This window comes from Eurosta solidaginis, chromosome 1 (genome assembly GCF_040869045.1).
Source record: "Eurosta solidaginis isolate ZX-2024a chromosome 1, ASM4086904v1, whole genome shotgun sequence".
NCBI lineage: Eukaryota > Metazoa > Arthropoda > Insecta > Diptera > Tephritidae > Eurosta > Eurosta solidaginis.
This window is the reverse complement of record NC_090319.1, coordinates 9,834,813-9,861,983: the sequence shown is the minus strand read 5'-3', so window position 1 is coordinate 9,861,983 and position 27,171 is coordinate 9,834,813. Positions and strand designations below refer to the sequence as shown.

Sequence of the window (27,171 nt, the reverse complement as noted above, 5' to 3'; positions counted from 1 at the left end):
ATAGCTCATGCAATTTTTTTTTTAATTTCGAATTGGTGGCATCCCTACTCAAAAATATCCTTATTGTAATGCGGAGTGAAATACCTTTCGTTTAATACCCATATCGGCATATCTCATGCATTTTTTTAATTTCGAATAGGTGGCAACCCTAATTGGCAATCCTACTCAAAAATGTGCCTATTGTAATACGGAGTGAAATACCTTTCCTCTGATACCCATATCGGCATATCTCATGCAATTTTTTTTTATTTCGAATAGGTGGCAACCCTAAATGGCAACCCTACTCAAAAATGTCCCTATTGTAATGCGGAGTGAAATACCTTTCGTTTCATACCCATATCGGCATATCTCACGAAATTTTTTTTTAATTTCGCATAGGTGGCAACCTTGTGAAATATTCTGAGTGGCAACATCTAAGTAGAAAGTCTTAGAAGGTGATACATTATATTTGTTCCAAATTTCATTTAAATCGGTTGAGCCGTTCCCGTGATCGTTCGGCTATTCAAACATACAAATATACGAGTATACAAGAATTGCTCGTTTAAAATTATAAGATTATCTAGCATTTATTTTAAAACTTTATTAATAATCTTAAACGTAACAGTTTACTATGTGCGTTTAGCATATCTATAATTTAGTACAGCGGAGTTAGTTATGCGTCAGGAAAACTTAGACAACTAAGAAAACAAGATTAAAGCCTTTTCTGTTATATACAAATGCACAAAGATTGGTTTTACTTCATATCGACGGCCGGGTGAAGGATCGCCTATCTCGAAATGACTTCCCATATATGTTCATTAAGGTGGTCCCTAATAATCAAAGTTTCCTCAAATATAAATTTACATATAAATGTTGTTCCCGATTGGAGACATTTGAGGTGTGTTACACAGGGGTAAGAGATAACTTTCTTTATGGAGACACAAAAAAAAATTAAATTAAATTTTTTGGTTCTATTACCCACTATAGAGCCATCGGCACGGGTGGGACAATTGTACGCAATATTTGATTTGTTGAAGAATTGTGATAAAACCAGCTGGGGATTCCTGGTTCTAAAGATAGGTTGAGACACTTGATATTCAATCACTACTGTTATGTAAAAAAAAGTCACATATCATTGTATATATACAAATTAGAATAAGTTTCAAAATTGTTGCTTTTAGATAAATGAAAATTTGGGAAATCAAATCAAGTAAAAATAATTAATTTTTCATAAATAATTTTATTTGCAATTTTCTTACATTGCATAACAAGTATGAAATAAAAGAACGACTTGCAAAATTTAAGATGACAACTTTCGACTTTTTTGTCACGGGTGGGACACAGCTAATACTGATCGATAAATCTAATAATAAGAATATAGGGCACATATAAATTGGGGTTTAAATCAGCTTCACTAAATATTAACCTTCTGCTAACGTTCGAATCGCTTAACTGTTGAAATAAATAATTCCAATATTCAATAATGCAAAATGGTCTTTATTAGACTACTTTGAGAGTACTTCACAATAACTCTTACTTCACAACTAATTGCGTGTTTAAATCAAACTGCTTAGTCATGCCTTAGCTTGCGCTGCTTTCATACTCTCGGTTTCGTCGTTCACCCATTTCTCCTAAGGTCTAGTAATTTCGTGAACTTCATGCTTGGTTACCAGCCATATACATGTATATTTGTAGTTTGTGGCCATATGCGTGTGTATATGTGAAAAATACTTCGGCTGATGATGACATGCGTTTGTGAGTATCTCTCTGCTGCTTTGTATGTATGTGTGTACATGATGATTGATTTGTTTACGTACATACGAGTGGCTAATTATTATCGGCTAAGTGATGCTAATATTCGTCACATTATTAACTAAATATTATTATTTTTCTAATTAATCACTGGAGTGGTTTGTGACAGGTTTGTTTACAGCTTTTTAAAAATAAGCTGTTTCAATCTAATTGAAATAGTTAAATCAGCGCTTTACTTTAACCGAAAAAAAAACTAAAAATATATTTAAAGATTAACTTTAGTATTTTTAGGTTGATTGAAGGTTTTTACAACATTTTTATCCACACTATCCCCAGTGTTATAAGAATAATTATTTTCGCGCCTCCCCGAAGTGGTAGGCGATAACATATATAAGATTTGGTCCTGATAGGAAGCGGTTGAGGGTGTCGCACAGTGGTTAAACTCAGATATTAGAATATTGCGTCTTCATAGCGTAATCTGAACTTGAACCCCTGGGAAACACACCTTAAACGTTTCTAATAGGGGCCAAAATTTATATGTGATATCGCCAAGTATATTATTATCGGTTTTGGATATTAGAAAACCAAAAAATATATTGAAATTTTTTCAGTCTCCATGGAGACCCTGTGCGACATGCCTTAACCTTAACCAATCGGAACTATATGTGATATTTTTGTCTTTGGTATAACCGTTTTTAAAATGTTAGATCGGAAAAAATCGTTTGATTCATGAGGACCATCATAATGTTCAGATAAAAGAGCTCTGAGATCCGTGATCTTCAGCTGAATGTACATATTTCTTTAATCACCTTCTTAGATAGTTCGCTTTCAAAACGAATTATGTTAGAGCGTGTTTCAACGGAGGAAGGTTTTCCAACTGGCACCCGGGATATGGTGATACTCCGATCACCTGTCGATATGAGCGGTTCCAAAAAATAAACCACTATGCCTTAAATCTAACGAATTAATAAATAATGCAAGAATGCTCAACAAACGAGACAATACCATTTCGCTTCGTTAAAAATCAAAATTAACGAAATGATTTCGTCTCGTGTAGAAACAAACGTGTGCTATGGCTTTGAAAGCACACTTTGATAATATTATTAACATTTCAACATTAACGACATCATTTCGTTTCGGTTAAAGACGAAATTAAATTTACTTTATTGCTTCTTTAGATAGAAATTTCTTGATTAAAGTGAAATTTAACGTTAGGATGCACCCTTGAAATAAGTGCTTATATTGGAAGTATTTAGAAAAACTATTTAATTTACACAATATAACCTAAATACATACATATATACATCATTATCATTTTAAATTACATGATACTTAGGCTGGGTGCGAGTTCGCCTAAAATTTAGGTACCTAAACTAAAAAAGCTGTCAAAACTGTGCGAGTTGATTTGAAAACCTAAATTGTTTATTTCTGCTAAGAAAATAATAAGAATACGGGAAATTTGGTATTTTTGATGCGTTTTCACGCCTAAAAAGAACTGAGGTCAATTAGGGTCTGCGGTAAGTACGTATCCCAAGATAGCAGTTCAAGAAAATGCAGTGGCTCCGTTTTATAAGACTTTTCTTCGGACATAGTGTAGCACGTGTACAATGACTTCCACAATCTCGAATTCAATACTGTGCTGCCAAATGTGTTCAGATTGCGGTCCATATGTGAGAAGGATCCAATTCTTGTGTCGCCAACATCAGCTTGGACAAAATTGAGCTCACCATCATGTACAATCGATCGGACCTTAATCGCAGCAGGGATCATCGCTATATGATCTATAATTTACTTAAATTGAATGGACAAGAGCCATTTATTTGCATATACAATATTGAAAAATCAATATTTTTGTTTTTGAAATTTGAATTTAGGTTGAAAAGTATGCTCATAAATATTCTAAATTGTTGTTTTTATGATGTTTATCTCGATGTCTGATCCACAGATATTAAAACTTTGAATGTTCACTTTCACCCCACTATTTTTTTATACGTGAAGTTTCACTGTTTAATCGAAAACTCTATTTGGAAAACAGATAAAGAAAGATGAGGCGGCTTTGAAGATTTGAAGTCGTTTCCACTTGATTCATGTTTGGCCCCGGGGAGATTCTAACAGAAAATAACACTGACATGCTTTTTATAAAAGCTTTAAAAACATTTTTTTTAAATGGGCTCGGAATTGCCTGTCTTTCATTCATTTCAAGCATTTCATCAACGGTAGACCTACAAAACTATTTATGGAACTATTGATAGATAATTTACTATTAAAGACCATCGATGATTTTTTCTAGAACTATCAAAAAATATCAATGGTTTTGTGTATATTCCATAATTGAACATAATACTCCAGCAGAAATTGTTGCACATTACTATTTCACCGCTACTTAACAGTTTTATGATATGTGAGTCGATTTATTAATATTCATCCAATTCGAAATCATCCACCACAATGACTCCTTCTCTCGCCTCAGGTGGCAATGCTGGTTGAAGCTGTGCCTTTACTTTAATCTCTTTTGCCACTAACATGCAATCCAGCTCATCCAAGGTGTGTTCAATGTTGTGCGTTCTGCTTATATGCCAACGTAATCTAAATGGAAATATAAAATAGATACATGTGTAGTAAATATCAAAAAATGCTGAGACCTGGTGCTCGTTTCACAAAATATTCTTATAGGAGATATTGTGTCAGAACACATTGACTTGTATTACAAGACTTCGGTTTTTGTGAACAAATTTTCGATGTTCACCTTCATATAAGTATTACGATTTGGTTTATGCCCATCTTTTTCAACAGTATTTCAGAAAAATGGATAATACATATGAAAGGTCGGTAATAAAAATGTATTTATTTTAAGAGTGCGTTAAGTACGGCAGTAAAATATTAAAAATTAAGTAAAATAATTTTTCCCTCAAAACAAGGACACACCGATTTATACAATAGAACAGAAACTCATCGTGTTTTTTTTTTTCATAAGACATACCAAATCATTAAAATTAAAGTGCTATTCAGTTAAGTGGGAGGCAAATCAACTAATATGGAGCTAAGTGCCACCTTTGGCCATGAGTAAAGGATTTACGGACTTGGATAAAAATTGGAGGGTATCGAACTGTATTGTATATTCTTGGGCCATTACATAGAATTTTTCATTTTGATACCTTTAAATTGATTTGCGTATTTAAATCCTAATCTTTAAATAAATAACTAGATTACCCATAGGAATGTTTCCCTTCCATAATCGAGTTATAAACCAATTTTAGAGATTCCGATTTTTTTTCATATAAAAAATACCACCTCTAGATTGAAACTTGAAAATTTGACGGGTAATTATCTAGTTCCTAGGGATGAAACATATGTAAACTAGTAGATTATCTATTGGGAATTAACTCATCGTGTTTTTTTTTTTCGTAAGACATAGCAGATCATTAAAATTAAAGTGCTATTCAGTTAAGTGGGAGGCAAATCAACTAATATGGAGCTAAGTGCCACCTTTGGCCATGAGTAAAGGATTTACGGACTTGGATAAAAATTGGAGGGGATCGAACTGCATCGTATATTCTTGGGCCATTACATAGAATTTTTCATTTTGATAACTTTAAATTGATTTGCGTATTTAACTCCTAATATTTAAATAAATAACTAGATTTCCCATAGAAATGTTTCCCTTCCATAATCGGTAGTTATAAACCAATTTTAGAGATGCCGATTTTTTTTTCATATAAAAAATACCACCTCTAGATTGAAACTTGAAAATTTGACGGGTAATTATCTAGTTCCTAGGGATGAAACATATGTAAACTAGTAGATTATCTATTGGGAATTAACTCATCGTGTTTTTTTTTTCGTAAGACATAGCAGATCATTAAAATTAAAGTGCTATTCAGTTAAGTGGGAGGCAAATCAACTAATATGGAGCTAAGTGCCACCTTTGGCCATGAGTAAAGGATTTACGGACTTGGATAAAAATTGGAGGGAATCGAACTGCATCGTATATTCTTGGGCCATTACATAGAATTTTTCATTTTGATAACTTTAAATTGATTTGCGTATTTAACTCCTAATATTTAAATAAATAACTAGATTTCCCATAGAAATGTTTCCCTTCCATAATCGGTAGTTATAAACCAATTTTAGAGATGCCGATTTTTTTTCATATAAAAAATACCACCTCTAGATTGAAACTTGAAAATTTGACGGGTAATTATCTAGTTCCTAGGGATGAAACATATGTAAACTCGTAGATTATCTATTGGAGATTAATTGTAGATTAGTGCATGTGTAAACGTGGCTGTTGTTGTAGTTGTTGTTGTTGTAGCGCTATGGACACTCCCCGATCTTGATGGTCCTTTATCGACAGCAGATGTGGTTCGTTCCGGTAACAAGCACACCTAAGGTACTAGCCCGAACATCTCGGGAACGATTTAGTATAACCACGTGGAACCTTCTAGGCCATACCTTCCACCGACACCCTAAATCTGTGAGGAAATTGGGATCTCTTCGGCTGTTAAATAACAGGGTTGGGTTGGAGAAGCTATACATTGCGCTGGCAAACCCTTGAAAGGGTTGCGCTACACAACACCTTGAATTAGTTTCGTATTTTAGTCGCCTCTTGCGACGTGCATACTTGCCATACATGTTCTAAGCCCCATAATCCGGTGGGAGATGTAAACGTGGTCTTAGCGTGTTTCGATTCAATAGCATTTTCGTGTTTTTTACTTTTGACACCCTTAATTTAAACAAGTACAAGACGGGATGTGCCCGAAACCATGCCGGAATTATTCCAAAAACAATGCCAAAGAGATTCTGGCATTGTTCCAAATTGGTTCTAGAACAGTCTAGAAATAATCCTGAAATCATCCCGTAATTGTCCTGACATGAAAAATAGTTCCGAAGTGTACCGGAAAAGATGCTTAAACTGTACGAAATTTGTCCCGAAATAGTCTGAAACTGATTCTGAAATTTCCCCGAAATGCTACTTAAACAATCCTAAATTGATCCTGAAATTGTTCCGAATTGGTCTCGAAATGATTCTGATTTAATCCTGTAACTCTTTGGAAATGGTTTCGAAATAGTCTTGAAATGATCCTAAATCAAATTGTTTCGCATTGGTTCCGATATAGTCTCGAAATAATTCTGAAATCATCCCGACATGTTTATGAAACGGTAGCGAATTAGTTCCAAAATGATCCAAGAATATACGATACAGTTCCATCCCATTTAAAACTGTCCCAGTCTGCATGGACAAAGGTGGCACTTAGCTCTACATTGGTAGACATGCACGCGCATCCACACATATGTACATATATGGATTTTGTCACTTTTTATTTTTAGGCCCGGTTTATCAGTAGTTGGTTAAGTTAAGCGTAAACTAAGTTTGCTTAAACTCTAGTCAAATTTAAGCTCCAGTTAAACTACGAAGCGGTTTGTCAGTCACAGTTTAAGGCCGCCTTTGGGGTATGCTTTTTTGTGCGGCAACATTGTTTTTTTTTTTGTTATCTAGGTAATTTGCAGATACGGCAAGAGCTGGATTTTGTTTACCCAACAAACATGGACAAAAAATTCTCCAGCGAAATTATATATACAGTTCCGAAAGTGATATCCACCATCACTATTTAATTATTCTTAAACCCGATAGTTCTCGAGTTAATGTCCAACTTCATTCTCCAATGACTATCCAACCTTTGAGAAGTTTTGTAAAATTAGAAGTTTTCGAGTTCATCTACAACGTCAATAATATTTTCCAATTATTATTCTAATTTCGAGAGATTTTGGGAAATGTATAGTTCTCAAATGAATATTCAACACATTTCTCCAGTTGATATAGTACATTGCATATCAAGTTGAGATGGAGTTGAAAAAATCTCCAAGGTGGTACCATCAAAACCAACAGCTGTTTATTGTGAGAAATACACCTGGTTGATAGCAGTAATGAAGCGTAATTAATCAAAAATAAATTATATAGGTGGCCGTCGTGGTGTCATGGCAGCGTGCTCCGCCTACCATACCGAAGATCCTGGGTTCACGCCCAGGATAAAGCAATATCATAATTTTAGAAACAAGGGTTTTCAATTAATTGAAAATTTTTCTAAGCGGGGTCGCCCCTCGGCAGTGTTTGGGAAGCACTCCAAGTGCATTTCTGCCATGAAAAGCTCTCAGTGAAAACTGATCTACCTTGACCATTCCGTTCGGAGTGGGAATAAAACAAGTAATTCCCGTCCCGCCAATTTGTAGGAAAAATTAAAGGGGCACAACGCAAATTGGAAGAGAAGCTCAGCCTAAAATCACTTCGGAGGTTATCGCGCCTCACATTCTTTTTTTTTTTTTAATTATATAAATTTCATTTTAGTTCAGTTCATTCACAAGTTGTTAATAAAATGTTTTCAACTTCAGTAAAGGCAGTTTTTGCTTAAAAAAAATTCCCTCTTTTACTGAGTACGCTACGATTCTCCAGTTGAGCCACTGTTTCGAAACAACTCTTGAGATTTTAGAAGTATGCCTAGTTATCAACATGAGCTCTAATTGTACTCAAGCCGAAATGCTTGTTGGGTATATTCGGCGCCATTTCGAACCAACGCAAATAAATGGTAGGTTAACTAGAGTTTAACCCTGCCAGATCGGCCGCTTAAGCTCAGCTTAAACTTCAGTTAAATAGACCGAAACACTGCAGAATAAATTTAAGCGTAGTTTAACTGACAAACTGAGTTGAACTTGTACTGAAAAACCGGGCCTTACACAGATAATCTCTCCACAATATTTTTAAAGTCATTATCCAACCAAAATTGACCAATACTAACGAAATTTGGCGGGAACATTGTTCTTATGTTTAATATGAAATTATTTGAAATTGGGTGGAAGCGCCGCCCCCTTTTTATACGCAGTCATTCGTATATCTTTGGATGGAGGGAAGGCAGACATATAAAAATACTGTATACATATTTTCCTGGACCATTTTTCAGAAATATTGATGAAGTAGTAAAACTTAGCGAGTAAATTGATTATACATACAACGCAAAATTCGTATTCTTCAAAATTTTTTTGAATATGCGTGACACCACCCACCCGCATTGAATAGAATAAAGTTAAAAAAAGACTTGCAAGTCGTAAATCAAAAACCGTTGATATGGTGTTGAAATTTGGTAAAAGTACTATATTTGATTTGATATGAGGAGTTCCAAACCAATACGCAAGAGTGGTCTATTTACTTTTTGGAGAAATGGATCATCTTGTAAAACCTATGTAAAGTAAAGTAAAACACAGAAAAGTATGCTCTTCTGGAACATTCCAAAATAAATCGTTTAATAGCAAAACACAATAATTTCATACAATTTTTAAACTTTTCAATAGAGTACTGGTATACTCCTTAAGGTCGATTAAGGGAGTAATTTAAGTGTATTTAAAGGGGTACGAGTACCCTCATAACTGATTCTGATACGTATAAAAATGTGATCAGATTAACATTGCGATGTTCTGGGTTAGGATCCCCTACTTCAGCTCGGAGTGTTACAAAAACCACTGGGCGAAAACTTTCGAAAATATCTTAAAAAATTACCTAATGGATTAGTAATAGGCAACACTAGGCCATGTACTTCATATTGGAGTACTAATACAGGGCCGCTGAAATAATGGGACCAAACCATCTATTTTATAAATAGAAATTACTATTCACACCAAAGTACACAATATCCAATAACTTCCAAACCAAAATGTAATAATTCCAAAAGAATTTAAAGCAAAACGCAATAAATAAATTTTTATCAGATCAAAACGCAATAATTACAACCAACTATGTTTTTTTCTACCTTTATATTAAGTCCCGTTCCCGTTGAGCTAGACACTTGATACTTAGAACATAGTTCAGATCAGAGAGACATTACGACATTAAGAAAATTAGTTTTGATTTGGGAATCTTTCAATCCATTTTTAACTAACTTCCCGGTGACCTAGAGACTTGAAACTTGGCACAAAGTGTGACAATACAAATACAGAAAACAAAATTCCGCTAGGTGGCGCGCTAAGTGAGATAACTACAAATCCTTGAAAAAGGAGGGGAATCTTGCAATCGATTTTTGAGTAACTTCCCGGTGAGCTGCAGATATGAAACTTGAGCCGTAGGTCAGAACCCGATGACAATGCAATATTTTATCAAAAAAATCCGCTAGGTGGCGCATATATCGACATATTGAGAAAACTAGTTTTAAATTGGGAATCTTGCAATCGATTTTTAACTAACTTCCTGGATATCTAGAGACTTGAAACCTAGTTGAAATATAGTTTAAAACTCGGTGACAGTGCAATGTTTGATCAAAAAATTTGAGCTACGTAACGCACAAGTCGAACTATTTAGAAGATTAGGCCATACCTTAATGGCTAGCCTCCTGAGTATTGCTGGCGTTGTAGAATTCCACCTCGTTAAAGGCCCAACTCAATGCACGTCCTTGCATACTTTTAGGTAAGCGTACGCGACTTTCACCACGATTCTTTTAGACTTTCAGGCGTATGCGAATTTCAGCACGATTTTCAGCTGTGCAAATTAAGTAGCTGACAAACGAGGTGGAATTCTCTTGTTATGATGCGAGGTGGAATCATGTTGTTTTCGCCAGTGTTTCAGCCAAAATTCCACTAATTATCTTAAATTGCTACTTTGAACAAATAAATAAAGATACGAATTTTCACTAAGGAATTACTTAAATTACTAATCAAAGTTGCAACTGCCTTTTTGTAGGCAGTACTAAAAAATTTAAAATAAAAAGATGGTAAAAAAATTTTAAGGACTACCTTTATATAAAGGGACCAAAAAATAGAAGGCAATTTTTCCTTTAATACAGACATAGTCTTGTTGAATTTTGACTAAAAAACTTTAACAATAGCTCATGCAAAAGAATGTTGGGATTTAAAATTATAAAGGTAGAGCGCGTGTTTAAATTTTAAATAATCAATTAGTTTATCCCACGTACATGGTTTGCCTTAAATTGAAAGATTGCGCTCTACCTCTATAGTTTTAAATCCCAAAATTCTTTTACAAGAGCTATTGTTAAAGTTTTTTACTCAAAATTTTACAAGACTATGTATTAAAGGAAAAATTGCCTTCTATTTTTTGGTCCATTTATATAAAGGTAGTCCTTAAAATTTTTTATCATCTTTTTATTTTACTTCAAATCTAGTCGTCCGATAAATGTGATTTTTTGGCTGCATATGTGTTCTTACATAACTGCTATAGATTAGGTTAGGTTAGGTGGTAGCTGCCCTAATAAGGGGAGCTCACTTGGACAACATGAAGGTCCGTTGTGATTCCACATGCAATAAAATAACGGTAACGTAGATATAGCTACTAAGAGAATCGTTGGGTAGCAACGATAAAGCTCCGAATGATACCGATCTCAACTTTGTATAAATCCTCGGGAGATACAAGTGAGTCGCGACCGAAGTACTTTCGCCTAGGTCTGGCAAAAGCTGGGCAAGCAAGCATAAAGTGATTTGGTGATTCCTCCTCATCATCCTCCATACAGCTGCAGCAAGATGGAGTTTCCAGTATATTGATACGTATCGCATGGATACCCATGGGACAGTGCCCTGTCAGAACCCTAATGACCATTGATAGGTGAGCCTTAGTGAACCCAATAATTTCAGTAGACCTCCTGCCATCCACTTTCAGCCAGAAATATCTTGCTACCCTGCAAGACGTAGTGTCCGCCCAACGTTTGCTGAGCTGACTCGAGGCCCAGCTATGGAGGAGCAATCCACAGGTGGCCAGCGGAATCCCGAAATCCCTGCAGCCATCTTCATCCGGTTCAGTTGTTCCGATGCGGGCTAAGAGATCCGCTTGACAGTTACCCGGGATATCACTATGGCCCGGGACCCAGATAATCTTAATTGTAAAATAATTCGATGCAATCGCAAGCGGGCACTCCCAGACCACCCTCGATCGCACTGTAGTTGAGCTCAACATAACTGCTATAAGAATCGTTTGAAAATGTGCGTCCATTTAAGAATGGACACTTTATCTCATGTATCTATGAACTTGTTATGAATCACTTATTTCGTTTTGGTTTGGAACTTCTCATATATGGACCTTAGCAAACACGGATAGCGACCGTGCCTATTTAAAAAAAAATTGTTTAAAGGTCTGACTTTTAGAAAATTCAAAATAAAGCATTTACAGTGTATGGCTACATATATTATCGTTAGTAGAGATACGATACTTTTAAACATTTTGACATTTTTACACATTTATTTTTTTACACATTTATTTACATTTTAACTTTCTTAAATATTATCGATAATTTCTTAAAAAACTTTGCCTTTTGAAATTCTTTTGCCTTTTTTTGAATTTACCTTTCCGTTTTTTAAATACGATCTTTCTGAAATACTTTTGGAAAAATTGGAGTTGTAATATTCTTACCATTCCGATGCTTTTCGAATTCAATACGAAAGATTTTCTTATTTCTCATGTTGTTGTTGTTGTTGTTATTGTTGTGGCGATAAGGACACTCCCCGAAGGCCTTGGGGAGTGTTATCGAGTTGATGGTTCTTTGCCGGATGCAGATCCGGTACGTTCCGGTACCAAGCCCTACCATCTCGGGAACGATTTGTTATAACCACATGCGACCTTCTAGGCTATACCGCCCTTCCACCCCCTAGATCCATGAGGAGCTCGGGGTGGCCAGAGCCTCGGCTGTTAATGAAACAGGATTCGCCACGGATAGGTGAGGTTGACAATTGGGTTTGCAGAAGATATGTATGAATCCTGTATTTTAGACGCCTCTTACGACAGGCATACCTACCGCGGGTATATTCTAACCCCCTAACCCGCTGGGGTTCTTATTTCTCATAGTCGCAGACGGTATAACCAGAATAGGGCTCTACATAAATGACAGATAAAATTTAATAATTATGACACTCACCTGCCCTTGGTTGAAAACTCATTCTGACAATAATCACAGCGATAGGGTAATTGCTCCGCATGTGTATACATATGATTCTTAAGTGAATGTGCCGTTTGAAACATTTTTCCGCAATTTTCATGTTCGCAAATAAATCGCTGGCCTTCATGTTTCGTTTTCACATGATGTTTCATATGTATAGCCATCATAAATGGTTTTGCGCATATATGACACACAAACGGATAGACTTTTTTATGAAAACGCAAATGTATCTGATAGTTGGCACGTCCCGTACAAATTTTATCACAAAACTCACACTTGAATTCTGGATATGTTTCACATGTTATACGCTGCATATGGCGTTCCAATTGTTGTGATGTTGCAAATTCTTTATCGCATTTGACACATTTAAAGAGCGGTTTATTGAAACGATGCTTACGAAAACGATGTGATGCCAAAAGTGCACGTGATTTACTTGTATGATCACAGTATTCGCATTGATATGGTGGCCCACCTGGTATTAGTGGTGCACGTCCGCCTCTTCGATAGGACGTCGAAGGTTGTGTTGAAGAGTCTGGCTGTTCTTGAATGTCAGGCGGCTTAACAATCACATCTGGATTCTCAAATATGTATTCTTCTAAATTTATGTCATCAGCATCTGATGGTTGGCAGAAATTCAAAAGTATTGGCGTAGTTTGTGTTATTTCAGTATTTGAGTATTTCGCAGGAGATTCGTCGGTGCCGCTTTCATTTTCGTAAGTGATTTCTCTAGGAATGTGTACAAATTCTTCTTCAAGTTTTACTATTTTGATATGATCATCGTTATCAATGTCTAAAATGGAATTAGAAAGTGTAAGTGTATATGATATTGATTTAAAAAAGAGGTCGCATGCGGCCGCAAAAAGAAAATAGTATATATCGCACGTTTCCTTGATAACAGATGTAATCCAGAATTAAGTTTTTTGGGAGACACCAACAAAGTAATGTTCTCATAGATTTCTATTATAACAATGAGCTTAAAAGGCATTTATATCCGCTATTTTCGCCTTTTTGAGTATAAGTTGTCACAATGACCACCCATGTAGTTCGATCTGCCCTCTGATGCACTCTATAACAACACGAGTACAACACATAACGTTATCACCATTACTTGCAGCGTAGGAGTAGGTGATGCACTCTTTAACATCACGAGTACAACACTTTGCGACATTATCATCACTTGTGTTGGCAACCCTTAATTGTAGATTAAATTCCGAAAATGTTCACTTGTCAAATGTATTTGTATAAGTATCTACTATTGTATTGTGCCGTTCATTTAAATATGTATGTGACATCGCTAATGTATAAATAAGTGTCAAAGGACATAACGTTACATATTCCTTTTCTGTCTGCCGAACATCCAACAACTGGTAATTAAATACGCGATTGAGCTACGGCTAACACCCGACAAACATAACAACTTGCAATGTAAGAATAAGTGATGCACACTTTAACATCACGAGTACAACACTTTGCGACATTATCATCACTTGCAATGTAAGAATAAGTGATGCACACTTTAACATCACGAGTACAACACTTTGCGACATTATCATCACTTGCAATGTAAGAATGAGTGATGCACATTTTAACATCACTAGTACAACACTTAACGGCATAGCCATCTCTTGCAGTGTAAGAGTGGGATATTGCTGGGGGAGGATCTGTTTGCATGATAACGGCCAATTCTTATTGGGATTCACTCTCACAATAATAATAATGTTCACCGAATAAATTATAATCTTTGCGCTGAACAACGTTGACTTCTGGGAGAGTAGCAGCGGTAACCTCACTATTCTTGTACAATGTTTGTTACATAGCGAAAAGCAGTTTCTTCTTACAGCAGATAGCGAGTAAGCGGTATGCCAATTTTTATTGGAATTCTTGCTAATCAGATTTGGTTGCAATTAGAATGCGAAGGTCGTACGATACAAGGTAGTGTCACTAGTATACCCTGCTTAAGTTAATAAATAAACTTATATCAAAAATTAAATAAATTGTTTTAATTTATACTATAAATGTTAGTATAATCGTTGGTGTAATAAAATCTAGGTAAATTAAAATTTTCATTTAAATCTGTTATCAATAAAAACGTGCGATATAGATAGAGATTTTGAGACAGTAACAGAGTATTTTGTGTGTTGTTGTTGTTGTTGTAGCAATGCTCGCCCCACCTAATAGCCGCGACCGATCACAAATTGTCATCAATATCCTCTAACGGGAGTCCAAGGAAACTTGCCGTTTCAACAGGGGTGGACCATAAGGAAAGGGGTGTTAGAGGCGTTGGTTCCACATTACAATTAAAGAGATGGTTGGTGTCATGTGGGGACACATTGCAAGCGGGGCATACATTTTGTATGTCGGGGTTGATTCTGGATAGGTAAGAGTTTAACCTGTTACAGTATCCAGAACGAAGTTGAGCAAGAGTGACACGCGTTTCCCTGGGGAGTATGCGTTCCTCTTCCGCGAGTTCTGGATATTTTTCTTCAAGTACTGGATTCACCGGGCAATTCCCGACATAAAGGTCCGACGCCTGTCTATGGAGTTCACCAAGGACCTGCTTGTGCTTTTTCGCTTCATACGGCTGGGTTCTCAGGTGCCGTATTTCCTCAAAATGCTTACGGAGATGACTCCTTAGGCCCCTAGGCGGTGCTGGTTCGTCAATCAGATGTCTGTTGGGATGCCCAGGTTTCTGGGTATTCAACAGAAACTGAATGAAACCAAAAGTACATAAAACACAGCATCACAACGCTACACTCCAACAAAGAAAGTGAAAGGACAAATTTCGGCATTAAATCCCTAACAGCACTAAATTTTTGTGTTGCTCCCGCTCCACTACAAATAACATTTCGTTTGGAGTTTTTTATTCTACTAATTGCTTCACTCTAAAACCTTTACGTAGCTCGTAGCTGAGGATAAAAAATGTTATCACTTTTTCATGCTAGGGCTCTGCGCTATGCTCTGTTCTTGTTCTGGGCCGGGGCAGTAGCAGAGCATATTTTTCGTTGCTACTGCTGTTCTAGAATAGCAAATATAAACACTGCAGCGAACCTTTGAACTTGACAGATGAGTTCCAAGCTGTATGTTAATGTGCGGCGTTGTTATACAAAGTTTGTGCAACGTAAAGCGGAGCTAAAAGTTTTGATATTTCCCAAAGTCATAGCTCTTGGCAAAGAGTTCCTTGTAAGCCCGGTTGTCATTATGCTATATTTCACCAAGTTTTGAATTATATCGTTCAATAACGGGCTACCTCAGAATAAATTCTATACATTTTGAGTTGAGATGGCTGTATATAAAAACCACCCGAATTCTGAGAAAGGGTATTTTTGAAAAATTAAAATCTTGAGAGGCATATCTCTCCTTAAATAAAATAAAATTAAAATAAAATTAGAATAAAATCAAAATAAAATGAATATAAAATTGAAATAAAATAAAATTTAAATAAAATTAAACTAAAATTAAAATAAAATTTAAGTAAAATATAGGGAAATATAAATAAATAAAGTAATATTTAAATAAAATAATAAGTAAGTTCACATGCATGCTTTGATTTTTTTTCTGAGCCCTTTGTCGTGGTCCCTAAGTCATCTCTTTTCTCTTCTCTGAATAGGAAGCCATAGAGCAGGTCAGGCTCAAAAATCTAAATCACATTAAGACAGCCTAATATTAAGTAAGGAGCACGCACTAAGTCAGTATAATATTAAATAAGGAGCAGAGGAAACATAAGTACGGTGCCGGACTACACGCAGAGACAGGAAAGGTGTCTCACTACGCTCCTGTCCCGGCACCGAGGATTTTGGTTGAGCGAGATCAAAAATTAATCTTTTTTTTTTTTTGTTTTTTAGTATAATATTTGCATTTGGTTTTTTATTAGACGATTTAGTTTTCCGCATCTAAATTAATCTTGATTTGTTCATTCGAAAGACAGCATACGAAAAGATATAGCAATTATGAGACAGAAATTTATTATCTAAAGCTTCTTACAACACTAATCATTGTCAGTTATTTTAACTAAATTTAATTTGGAACGCATCACATGAAATTTTCGCATATCTTCGATTTCTTCGAGCGAAGCCTCCATGCCATGCTTCTGTCGTATATGTACTTTTATTCTAGAAAAATGGAAAAAATTTTACAATTTAAGTTAAATATTTTTTATATATAAACATATGTATTAATAACTCACTTTGACTTGGCGGGATAACCACGTTTACAATACGAACATTCGAATGGCATTTCACTATGTGAAAATTCATGATTTCGTAACGATGATGATGAAGTGAAAAATTTACCACACCCTGTATGCTCACATGCATATCGTTCACTATTGTGTTTGACATTTTTATGTGTAGTCAAATGACACATTTGTGCAAATTTTCGGCCACATATCTCACAAGTATATGGAAAATCGCCTGTATGATAGCGCATATGAATATCAAGTAATTTTTTTACAACATAAACCTTGCCACATATTGGACACTTTAGACCAGTTTGGTTGTGTATAGTACTCACATGTACATTTTTGGCCTGTTTTGTTGTGTAAAGACGACCACATTCTTCACATTGGAACTTTGGTCTGGCCGGTTCATGGGTACGGCGATGTGTTAGCATACGTGAACGATTTTTAAATACCTTCTTACAATAATCACAACTATGTTCGCCATTAAAACGTTTTCGTGGTTGTTTAGTTTCTGTAATAATCACGGCAGAAGTGTTACGCTCTGTTTCAAACGTTGTAAGAACAGATTCTTCTACTTCTACTTCCGTTTGTGTTTCTTCTGGTGGGACGTTTTTTGTATTATTTGTTTGCTCACAGCCGATGGCACTTTCATATTCAAAAAATTCATCATTTCCTTCATCTTTATTTAGTTGGCTGATTTCACTTGTAGTATTGTTCTTTTCACTTTTAGGTTCAATGTCGCTTGTTTTGGGACCTAATTCATTATTACTTGCAAATGCAACTTCATTATGACTATCACCACTTGGATTTATCTTTTGAATTTCGTTTTCTTCGTTGTCGATTATAATTTGTACTGTTTCCGCATCTGTTTATTTAATGAATGAATTTTAAATTAGATACAACTACTACTTTTCACAGCATTACGGTCAATTTAGTAACTTTAAAATTTTAACTGTTTTGCAAAATTTATAAAAACTTAAGACATTAAGACTCATTCATTTCAATAAACGATTGAGGAAACATTACAAATTTATTCGCATTAAAATTTTAAAGTTTTTATGCTCTAAGGATAGCATCACGAAAGTTTATCAGAAGTGCTTTAAGTGAAAGATTAAATCACAATTAAAGGTAACGTAAAAGTCTAGAACAGGGGTCGACTTCTAATACGCGTTCTAAAACATCGACGACAACAATAATCCGAAGGCGGAAAATAGGTATTGTATTTCTGTCCGGAGATACATATTTGCAGTTGAAGTTGGAAATTTTCATGTACTTGTAATGTTATGTACTGAAAAAAATTTTGTGTACAAAAGGATTTTGCACGCAGTTAATTTTACTCCCACCCCATTGGTGGACCGGCCAGTGTAATTTTTTATAAGCGCGGCCGAAGGTTCCGACCCCTGGTTTCGGAGGGACCCAGGGTAATTTTTCGGTCTTTCGTTAATATCTTTTGAACGAGTTAAATTTTTGCGCCATCGGATTATTGCTGTCTGGGTCAATACGCGTCTTTTGACACCTCTCTCGATATTTTTGGACGCGTATTAGCAGTCGACCTCTGTTCTAGACTATTACCAAATGTAAATATAGTTTAATCTTGCAGATTTGGCCACTTTAACTACACTAAGCTCAACCATAACTGAAAATATGAGAGCAAGAATGAAATAACAAATACTTTTGTCAAAATGAAATTTAAAAACCGAAAATATCAGACCCAAACTTGGCTTGCTTTTTCGTAACCTACGCGAAGCCGAACAATACTGAATTTGTTGCAAAAACTCCCAATGCGGGACAAAAACCAAAACTAATATGGTCAATAGAGACGAAAACAAAGACAACAGCGTTTTTTCGACAAAGAAAGATGAATAATTACTTTTTTGTATGTATATTTCAGCAGCGACGTGAAAAGTAGTTAAATAATGCGACAGAGTACCGAGCTATACATTCTTTGATCCCCGGCTCGTTACCATCATCCATTCTGTGTCTCGGGACCCAGGTTGAACAGATGGTTTTGCTCTTCATGTTATCGAGGTCTTTTGAGCATCTAATCTCAATTTGAAATGATTCCTTGATAGTTGCCCGACTGTTATTCATGTTATTCTGTGCACACTAGCTTGTGGCAAAATCTTCTGCAATCGTTTCATATGCTATGATGGGTATTTCTTTTATAGCGTGTGGATCTTGTGCTTTCATCGCCAAAATGCGACTCCAAGCTTCTTATTTTCGGTCGGTTTCTCCTACAGTATTCCATCTAATGCTATTTGAATTGTAACCATGAGTTTTCCTTTGTCTTATTTCACGCACTTTTAAGTTCTGTGGTCAGCTGATATAGCGCAGCGTCTGGATCAAGACTTCCCCTTGTTGCCTTGTTCGTAGCGCTATAATTATTTTATTTTCCTTTTAACCGCGACTTCAGTAAACAGCTGACTAAAAACTTGAGTCGCTGCCACCCTCATATTTGACAAAGTGTCTGAGAAGGGAGCGGTAAGGGGAGGGTGTTTTCCTTTGTTTTGGAATAAGTGCCATCAGATGGCTAGACTTGTCCTTATTTGATAATTGCCTAAGGCTTTGTTAAAGTTTGCCTTTTTGTTAGCGGAATAATTTGTTTCTTAATCATCTCAGTGTTAATTGCTGGTTAAAGAGCTTGCGCGCAGTTTACATCATCACAGAGAGTTCCTTCATCTAACAGACTCTATTAACGGTTTAACTTCGCCGGGGAAGCCTGGACTTGAAATCTGACCCAAAAATGTAGGTTGGTTAATACCAGCAAAGGTTACCAAGAACAGCACCCTTTAAACCCATATCTAGGCGCTTCCCAAGGCAGTCGGTTCTATGTACCGGAGCGACTCGGGATTTTTCCCGACCAAGGACTGCCATTTCAGTGTTACCCCATTTAATTTGTTTCGTCCCTCCCACAAATTGTCATCCTCCCAGCAGCTCCTTGCAACAGGACTGCTACATATTCTCTTACTCCGGGAAGGTATCGAACCCAATCCGGGTCCGTCTCCTGACCCCGGTCCTGAGAAATGGTTTTGTGGCATTTGCCAGAAAAGAATCTTTTTAGGACGGTCATACTCTGTTCAGTGTGTCTCGTGCAAGGGATGGTTGCATCGGACAGGTTGTTCTGGGCTTGATCCCAAAACCCGACGTCCACGTAACTTTTATAAATATTTTGTGGCTCCTTGCTGCTCACGCCCAAGGGCGTCCCGTGGTCTACGCCTAAGCGCCCACCCCCCCCCCCCCCCCTACCTTCCAGCAGCCTCGCTGCTCAGCAAGCCACAACAAGTACCCGCTGCTGCTCGCGCCCCACGGCGCCAACAACTCTTAACAGCTGATACCACTCATAACTACTACCTTCGTAGTAGAGCTGGTAGCAATGCTGAGCATCAGCCCCTGCCCCCGTCTTCTTCTCCCCTCCTCTTTTCTGGCAGCAATCGTGCAGGTCAGGGAAACAGACTCTTAGTCCCTACCTCCGTTTGCACCATCTGGCAGCACAGAATATATAGGTTTGCGACATCCGCTCAATGCAGTTCCTGCCTTGGGTGGTGCCACTTTCCTAGATGTTCTGGTCTCCGCCACGGCAACCCTCGACGGGTTTCATCGCGCCATGTTGCCAGGTCGCAAACCCAAATCATCCGGGTACCCCAATGCTTGCCCAAGGGCGCCCAGTCCCAAGGCCACAACAGCAATTGCGTCCTGGCCTTCCACAACCTAGGCGTAGTCACCCGTCACTTACCCCTAGAGTGGCGGCGTCACCCCTCATGCACTTCAGAATTCTGCAGTTAAACTGTAATGGACTAACTGGGAAGATTACGGAGATAGTCGATTTCATGAAGCGGCACAACATCCGCATTGCTGCGATTCAAGAGACTAAACTCACAGCAAGATCTGCATTGCAGACCTGCTCTGGGTATAATGTCCACAGGAAAGACCGCGAGAGCGGAAATGGAGGCGGCCTCGCGTTTATTATACACCACTCTGTGCAATATTATATATTTGATCCTGGCATCGACCGCAGGGACAATGTCTTAGAACGTCAAGGCCTATCTGTCCGGTCAGGCGATTTAAATCTAGAAATCATCAACATCTACATACCTCCTGTCACCTTTGCCCCAGTGGATATCGCCCTAATATCGAGGCCTTACTCACTGGCAACAATCACGACCTATGGCATTCAAACTTGCGGGCGGACAGTAGGGGTGAGATGTTGGCGGATCAAATAGAAGAAACGACGTTCTGCACAATAAACGGAGACGCCCCCACACGTATGGTAGGAAGCTGTCATAGCTCGCCAGACATCTCAATCGTGAGCGCAGAACTCGTAAACTGCGTCAACTGGCAGCCGATGGTAACATTGGCATCCGACCACCTTATACTTATTTCGTTCGAGCGTACCGCCGACTTCATCGTCACCGAAAAACGCACTTTCATAAACTTCAAAAAAGGAAAGTGGGAAGAATATAAATCTGCAACAGACAGCAGCTTTGCTGCCCTCCCTATCCCGACTGATGCCCGCCAAGGGGAGTGTGCCTTCCGTAAGGTCATTGAATCCGCCTAGGCACATTTCATTCCCGCCGGGAGAATTCCCGAAATCCGGCCCACTTCCCGGCGGAGGCCGCGAGCTTAGCGAGGGAACGCGATCTTATAAGACAGCTTGATCCAGGCGACCCCCAAATAAAGGATATAAACCAACGCATCAGATTGCTTGTGGACGAACACAAGCGGGCGAAATGGGAAGAGCACCTAAGAGGTTGTAACCTTTCTACCGGTGTAGGTAAACTTTGGTCCACCGTAAAGTCCCTATCGATTCCGACTAAGCACAAAGACAAAGGGTTGTGTAGCGCAATATATAGCTTCTCCAACCCAATTGTCAACCTCACCTTCGAGCGGCGAATCCCGTTTCACTAACAGACGAGGCTCTGGCGACCCCAAGCTCCTCATGGAACTTGGGGGTGGGGAGGGAGGGATGGCCTGCAGGTTCAATGTGGCCATATAAATCGTTCCCGAGATGGTCGGGCCAGCACCTTAATGGTGCTGTGTTACCGGAGCGTATCGGATCTGTATCCGACAAAGGACCATCACATCGATAAAACTCCCCAAAGCCTTCGGGGAGTAACCTAATCGCTACAACAACAACAACAACAACAAAGTTTCCATCGCCTTTGGCGATAAGGTGCTGTCGGATGCGAAAAAATGCGCGAGCGCTTTCTGCCGACAATATATAATGCATCCTACGGTCGACAAAGATAGACGGAGAGCCAATAGACACGCATATAAACACAATTTCAGCGCGTCACCAATCACCATCACCGCTAGAGAGGTTGAGGACGCCATTGGTCGCGCTAAACCATCCAAAGCAGTGGGCCCAGACGGCATAGCCATGCCGATGCTTAAAAACCTAGGGAAAGAGGGTTTCAAATATTTAGCGCATGTCTTCAACCTGTCTCTTTCCACCTTTGTCATACCCGAGAAATAGAAAATGGCCAAGGTGGTCCCGCTACTAAAGCCTGGGAAACCAGCTAACGTAGGTGAGTCATATCGTCCGATATCTCTCCTATCGCCAGTGGCAAAGACGCTTGAAGCCATTTTGCTCCCTTATTTTCAAGCACATTTGCAGCTAGCCCCTCATCAGCATGGCTTCAGAAAACTCGATAGCACTACCTCCGCGCTAAATGTCATTGGCACCCAAATAAATTGCGGTTTGAATCAATACCCCCACCATAGAACAGTACTCGTAGCGCTAGACCTATCAAAAGCCTTGATACGGTCAACCATGGCTCGTTACTGCAAGACCTGGAAGGGTCTACCCTTCCCCCATGTCTTAAAAGGTGGACCGCAAATTATCTGGGTGGTCGGCAGGCATCGGTGCAATTCAGAAACGAAACATCAAAACCAAGGAGAATTAAACAAGGGGTGCCACAGGGTGGTGTCCTATCCCAACTTTTGTTTAATTTCCACATATCTAAGCAACCTTCACCACCGGAAGGAGTCACAATCGTTTCCTACGCCGATGACTGCACAATAATGGCCACAGGCCCAGGCCCAGAGATCGATGAGCTATGCAATAAAATAAACGGCTATCTCCCTGATCTCTCCAGTTTTTTCGCCTCCCGAAACCTGGCATTGTCACCGACTAAATCTTCCGCGACCTTATTTACAACATGGACGCCCCAAATATCGACCATATTGAACATCCACGTCGATGGCACTACGGTACCGACTGTCCTACACCCCAAAATCTTGGGTGTGACGTTTGATCAGGATCTACATTTTGGTGCGCACGCAACCGCAATTGTTCCGAGAATTAAGAGCCGTAATAAAATCCTCAAATCCCTTGCTGGCAGTACCTGGGGAACCGACTCCCGTTAGAGGATATTGATGACAATTTGTGATCGGTCGCGGCTATTAGGTGGGGCGAGCATTGCTACAACAACAACAACAACCCATATCTAGGAACACACACAACATAAAAATATTAAGACTAACCTTAGCTACTATCTAAATTGGTGTAAGTCTAGTATATTTACCATCATCAACCAACTCATCAATCGATTGATATTCATCTATTATATCAACCTGTTCTTCCAATTCCTCAAATTCCATAGATGCATCCAGTTGACTAGCAGCGTCCACTTCCTCTTTCGTTATTTCACTTCCTAAGGGCTCAGGAGTGAAGAGTTTTGTTTCAGTTTCGGTTTCATCCTCAGCTTCAACAACTAGATCTACAGTACTTTGACTCGCGAACTCTTCTAGCAGTGGTGTGGTTTGACCCGTTGTTTCCTCAACATTAAAAGATATTCCTGATTTCTCAAATTGAGATAAAAACTTGTTAGACTCCTCCACCTTTTTCTTAAAATCATATGCCACTTGCAACTCTAAGCCGCAAGATTTGCACAGCTGATGTGGAGCATATGTACCACCAGCGCACAGATCAATTTGTGTGCATATCGTGAAACAGTCATAGTAACTCAGGTGCTCTTCCTCATCGTAGATAAGTTGTAAATCCAGTAAATCACACTCCTCGGGCAATTGCAAACACAAACGACAATAATCTGATAGATCAAAACTTTCCTTCGCTGTGGAAGACATTGATGGTGGAACTTCAGTAGATTGCATAACTTTGCATAGGCAAAATATGCCTCGTTAATTTATTTTAAAATCACTAGGAAAGGTATTAATTTTATTTTCCTTTTCAAACCAAGTTAAACGCTACCAATGGTAATGAAAAGTAAATACAAGCAAATACTCGATACTTTTCACTCGATACAAGCTATCTTCGAGATAGTGATGGAACGATATTTCACTATCGGTGATTACATTGCCGCGAATGAAAAATCGCTATAGTGATACTATTGCTATCCAAATATATCAGTGATTTCCTTCATTCGATTCTTTTGAATGAGAATCACCTCTGCCTGCATTTCATTAATAGCGATATTTCTTCATTATGCGATATTTCTTCACTCAGTTGTATTTACTTTTAGCTAGTTAACTCTTTTAGGCGACGTTATTTTGAATTGAAATTTTTATAAACGCCGTTTTGACCTGGTTGGCTTCGAAAATTTGGTTGTATTAATTTTTTAAAAATCCGTCTTAATACCGAGTGAAAGATGAGAGCAAGTTATAGTAAAAAAATAAGTGAAATGTGGCAATTTTATGAGCCCATAAATGAAACGCATGCAAAGCCCGGTGTTAATTGTAAAAGTCCTCGTTCATATAAATATTTCATGAAATGTATAAAAGAGATTAAATGACTGTTTTTTTTTTTGCTTTTAATTACAAATGACGCCAAATAGATCTGAGTCTTTAGACTTGGTCTAAGATTGGTTGCCTGTGTAATTCCTAAGTTAATACTTCCATGCAGTAGGCGTTAGCAGTTTTAAAAAATTTGAGTTTTTGATGGAAAAATAAAATGATTATAAAAATATATATCACTCGTCTTATTGTAAACAGATGTAAATCAAAATTTAAGTTTCTTGGGAGAATGCAACTCAAGTTTTGTTATATTAGCCGTGTTTTTTTATACACGTAAACGTCTATACGCTTAAACTTTATATGGACTGCTAAGCGTCAAACTTTAAATACACCTCTGAAATTGCTGCGCATAAAATGTGTACTACTAAATTTCAATACGCATTATACTCAGATGTAACTGAAATATGTGTTTTTGTTTCACCCTCTACACTAATTCTATGTATTCTATGTGTGTCCACAATTCATCGCAACTGATTTAGCTATATGTTGTACCCTATGGCCATCAGAGGGTTGTGTCTCCGCTTCTCGGTACACCCTGTGGCTGCAGCTAGTTATTTAACCACTGCCGCTAGATGGGTCTCCTAAGCATTATCTAAGCAAGAATAGGCGTTTTTTTCACACGGAAACGTAAACGTATACACGCGTGTATAAAAAAACACGGCTATTATATGGTTGAATTCTCCGGCTAACTTCTAGGGCACTGAAGTTGGTGGCTAATTTTATGTTAAACAAGTAAGGAAGGCTAAGTTCGGGTGTAACCGAACATTACATACTCAGCTGAGAGCTTAGGAGACAAAATAAGGGAAAATCACCATGTAGGAAAATGAACCTAGGGTAACCCTGGAATGTGTTTGTATGACATTGGTATCAAATGAAAGGCGTTAATGAGTATTTTAAAAGGTAGTGGACCTTAGTTCTATAGGTCAACGCCTTTTCGAGATATCGCTATAAAGGTGGACCAGGGGAGACTCTAGAATTTGTTTGTATGATATGAGTATCAAATGAAAGGTGTTAATGAGTATTTTTAAAGGGAGTGGGCCTTAGTTCTATAGGTCGACGCCTTTTCGAGATATCGCCATAAAGGTGAAAAAGGGGTGACTCTAGCATGTGTTTGTACGATATGGGTATAAAATTAAAGGTATTAATGAGTATTTTAAAAGGGAGTGATCCTTAGTTCCATAGGTGGGCGCCGTTTCAAGATATCGCCATAAAGGTGGACCAGGGGTGACTATAGAATGCGTTTGTACAATATAAGTATCAAACGAAAGGTGTTAATGATTATTTTAAAAGACAGTGTATAAAAACTGGGCGTGGCTTCAACCGATTTCGCCAATTTTCACAGGAGAAAATTATCGTCATAAAATCTATGCTCCTACCAAAATTCACAAGGATTGGTTAATTTTTTGTTCGACTTATGGCATTAAACGTATTCTAGACAAATTAAATGAAAAAGGGTGCAGCCACGCCCATTTTGAAATTTTCTTTTATTTTTGTATTTTGTTGCTTTGGGGTAGAGGTTTACGCTGATCACTTTTTAGTAGCAATACCGACCACCAATCGCTACCACGCCTCCTGACCCTCACACCATATGCCAGCACAAAAGCTATAGGACTGCGACTTCGAACTCATACCTTCGTCGACGTCACTTTCCTAGAAGCTCTAGGCGTAGCTCCGAAGACTTTCCAACGGATGCTTTTGTCGAGCTATGCTTCCGAGCTACACCACAGAAGCACCTTGAAACGTTAGGGAGTGACTATTCGGCCAAGGATGCCGCCCTCGTCTAAGTGGATGTCATTACGGAATGGGTGAAAATCGGATAATCCTCGGCGCATCTACATAATTAAAATTTTACAAGGACCCTGGATAAAATTTTTAAAATGTAGACCGAAGTTTGCAGACGTTTGTGTTCACAACATTGATTTCAATAATCTTCGTTAAATAAAAACGATATTTTAGAATGAAAGTCGACCGATTTTAATTTGAAAGATGTTAACGGTTGTTTTCCGGCTATATGATATAAGAGCTCATTATGGATGACCGCGTAGCTTTAGACTAGTTCGACTGTCTACTACGTTAGGGTAGTAGCACAGATGGTCATTAGTTCGACTGTCTTGGGAAAGCTTTTACTTCACCACTTTGAGTGTTCTTGCGAAGGACAAAGCCTCACCTGGTAAATATATGTGCCTCCGTATTCACATTTATAAAAGGATCCGTAACGTGTGGGTGATATTTAAACTTGATTGATAGGCTATAATCAATATAATTCACTCCAAGGGACTGGTTTTGGATAGGGCCGCCAACTTTAGGAAATGTTAAACCGGGAGACTTGGGTGTTGTAGGATGAAGTGTGAATATCAAAATTAACACATCAGACGCTATTTTAAACTTTCGCAAACAAACAACAGATGTTTGAATATAAGCCCAAGTGATTTTTTAAACCCTTCTCATAAGTCCATATGTATATCCTCAACTTAAGTATGAGGTAAGAATCATTTCAAAGGGGTGTTTATGCCCCTAGAACCTAGTAAGGGATTTTGCATCACTGATTTCGCTTATTCTTTCAGCCAATCGCAATATACAATTTTTTTAAAA

The 27,171-nt window shown here is 37.9% G+C and overlaps 1 protein-coding gene across 2 annotated transcripts; it reads right to left on the bottom strand.

The window, feature by feature from the left end:
- Positions 1 to 564: 564 nt before the first annotated feature.
- Positions 565 to 24,088, bottom strand: LOC137248518 (zinc finger protein 432). 2 transcript variants are annotated; one of them, XM_067779467.1, is made up of 3 exons: positions 23,352 to 24,088; positions 12,630 to 13,440; positions 565 to 4,317 (listed from the first exon to the last, which is right to left on the bottom strand). In XM_067779467.1, exons 1-3 carry the CDS (start codon positions 23,938 to 23,940, stop codon positions 4,146 to 4,148), a joined length of 1,572 nt encoding a protein of 523 aa, XP_067635568.1. In that variant the 5' UTR covers positions 23,941 to 24,088; the 3' UTR covers positions 565 to 4,145. The 2 variants fall into 2 exon arrangements, with proteins under 2 accessions (XP_067635568.1, XP_067635563.1); XM_067779462.1 differs by lacking the exons at positions 565 to 4,317; positions 12,630 to 13,440 and adding exons at positions 16,508 to 16,759; positions 16,834 to 17,692.
- Between the last annotated feature and the right edge of the window lie 3,083 nt (positions 24,089 to 27,171).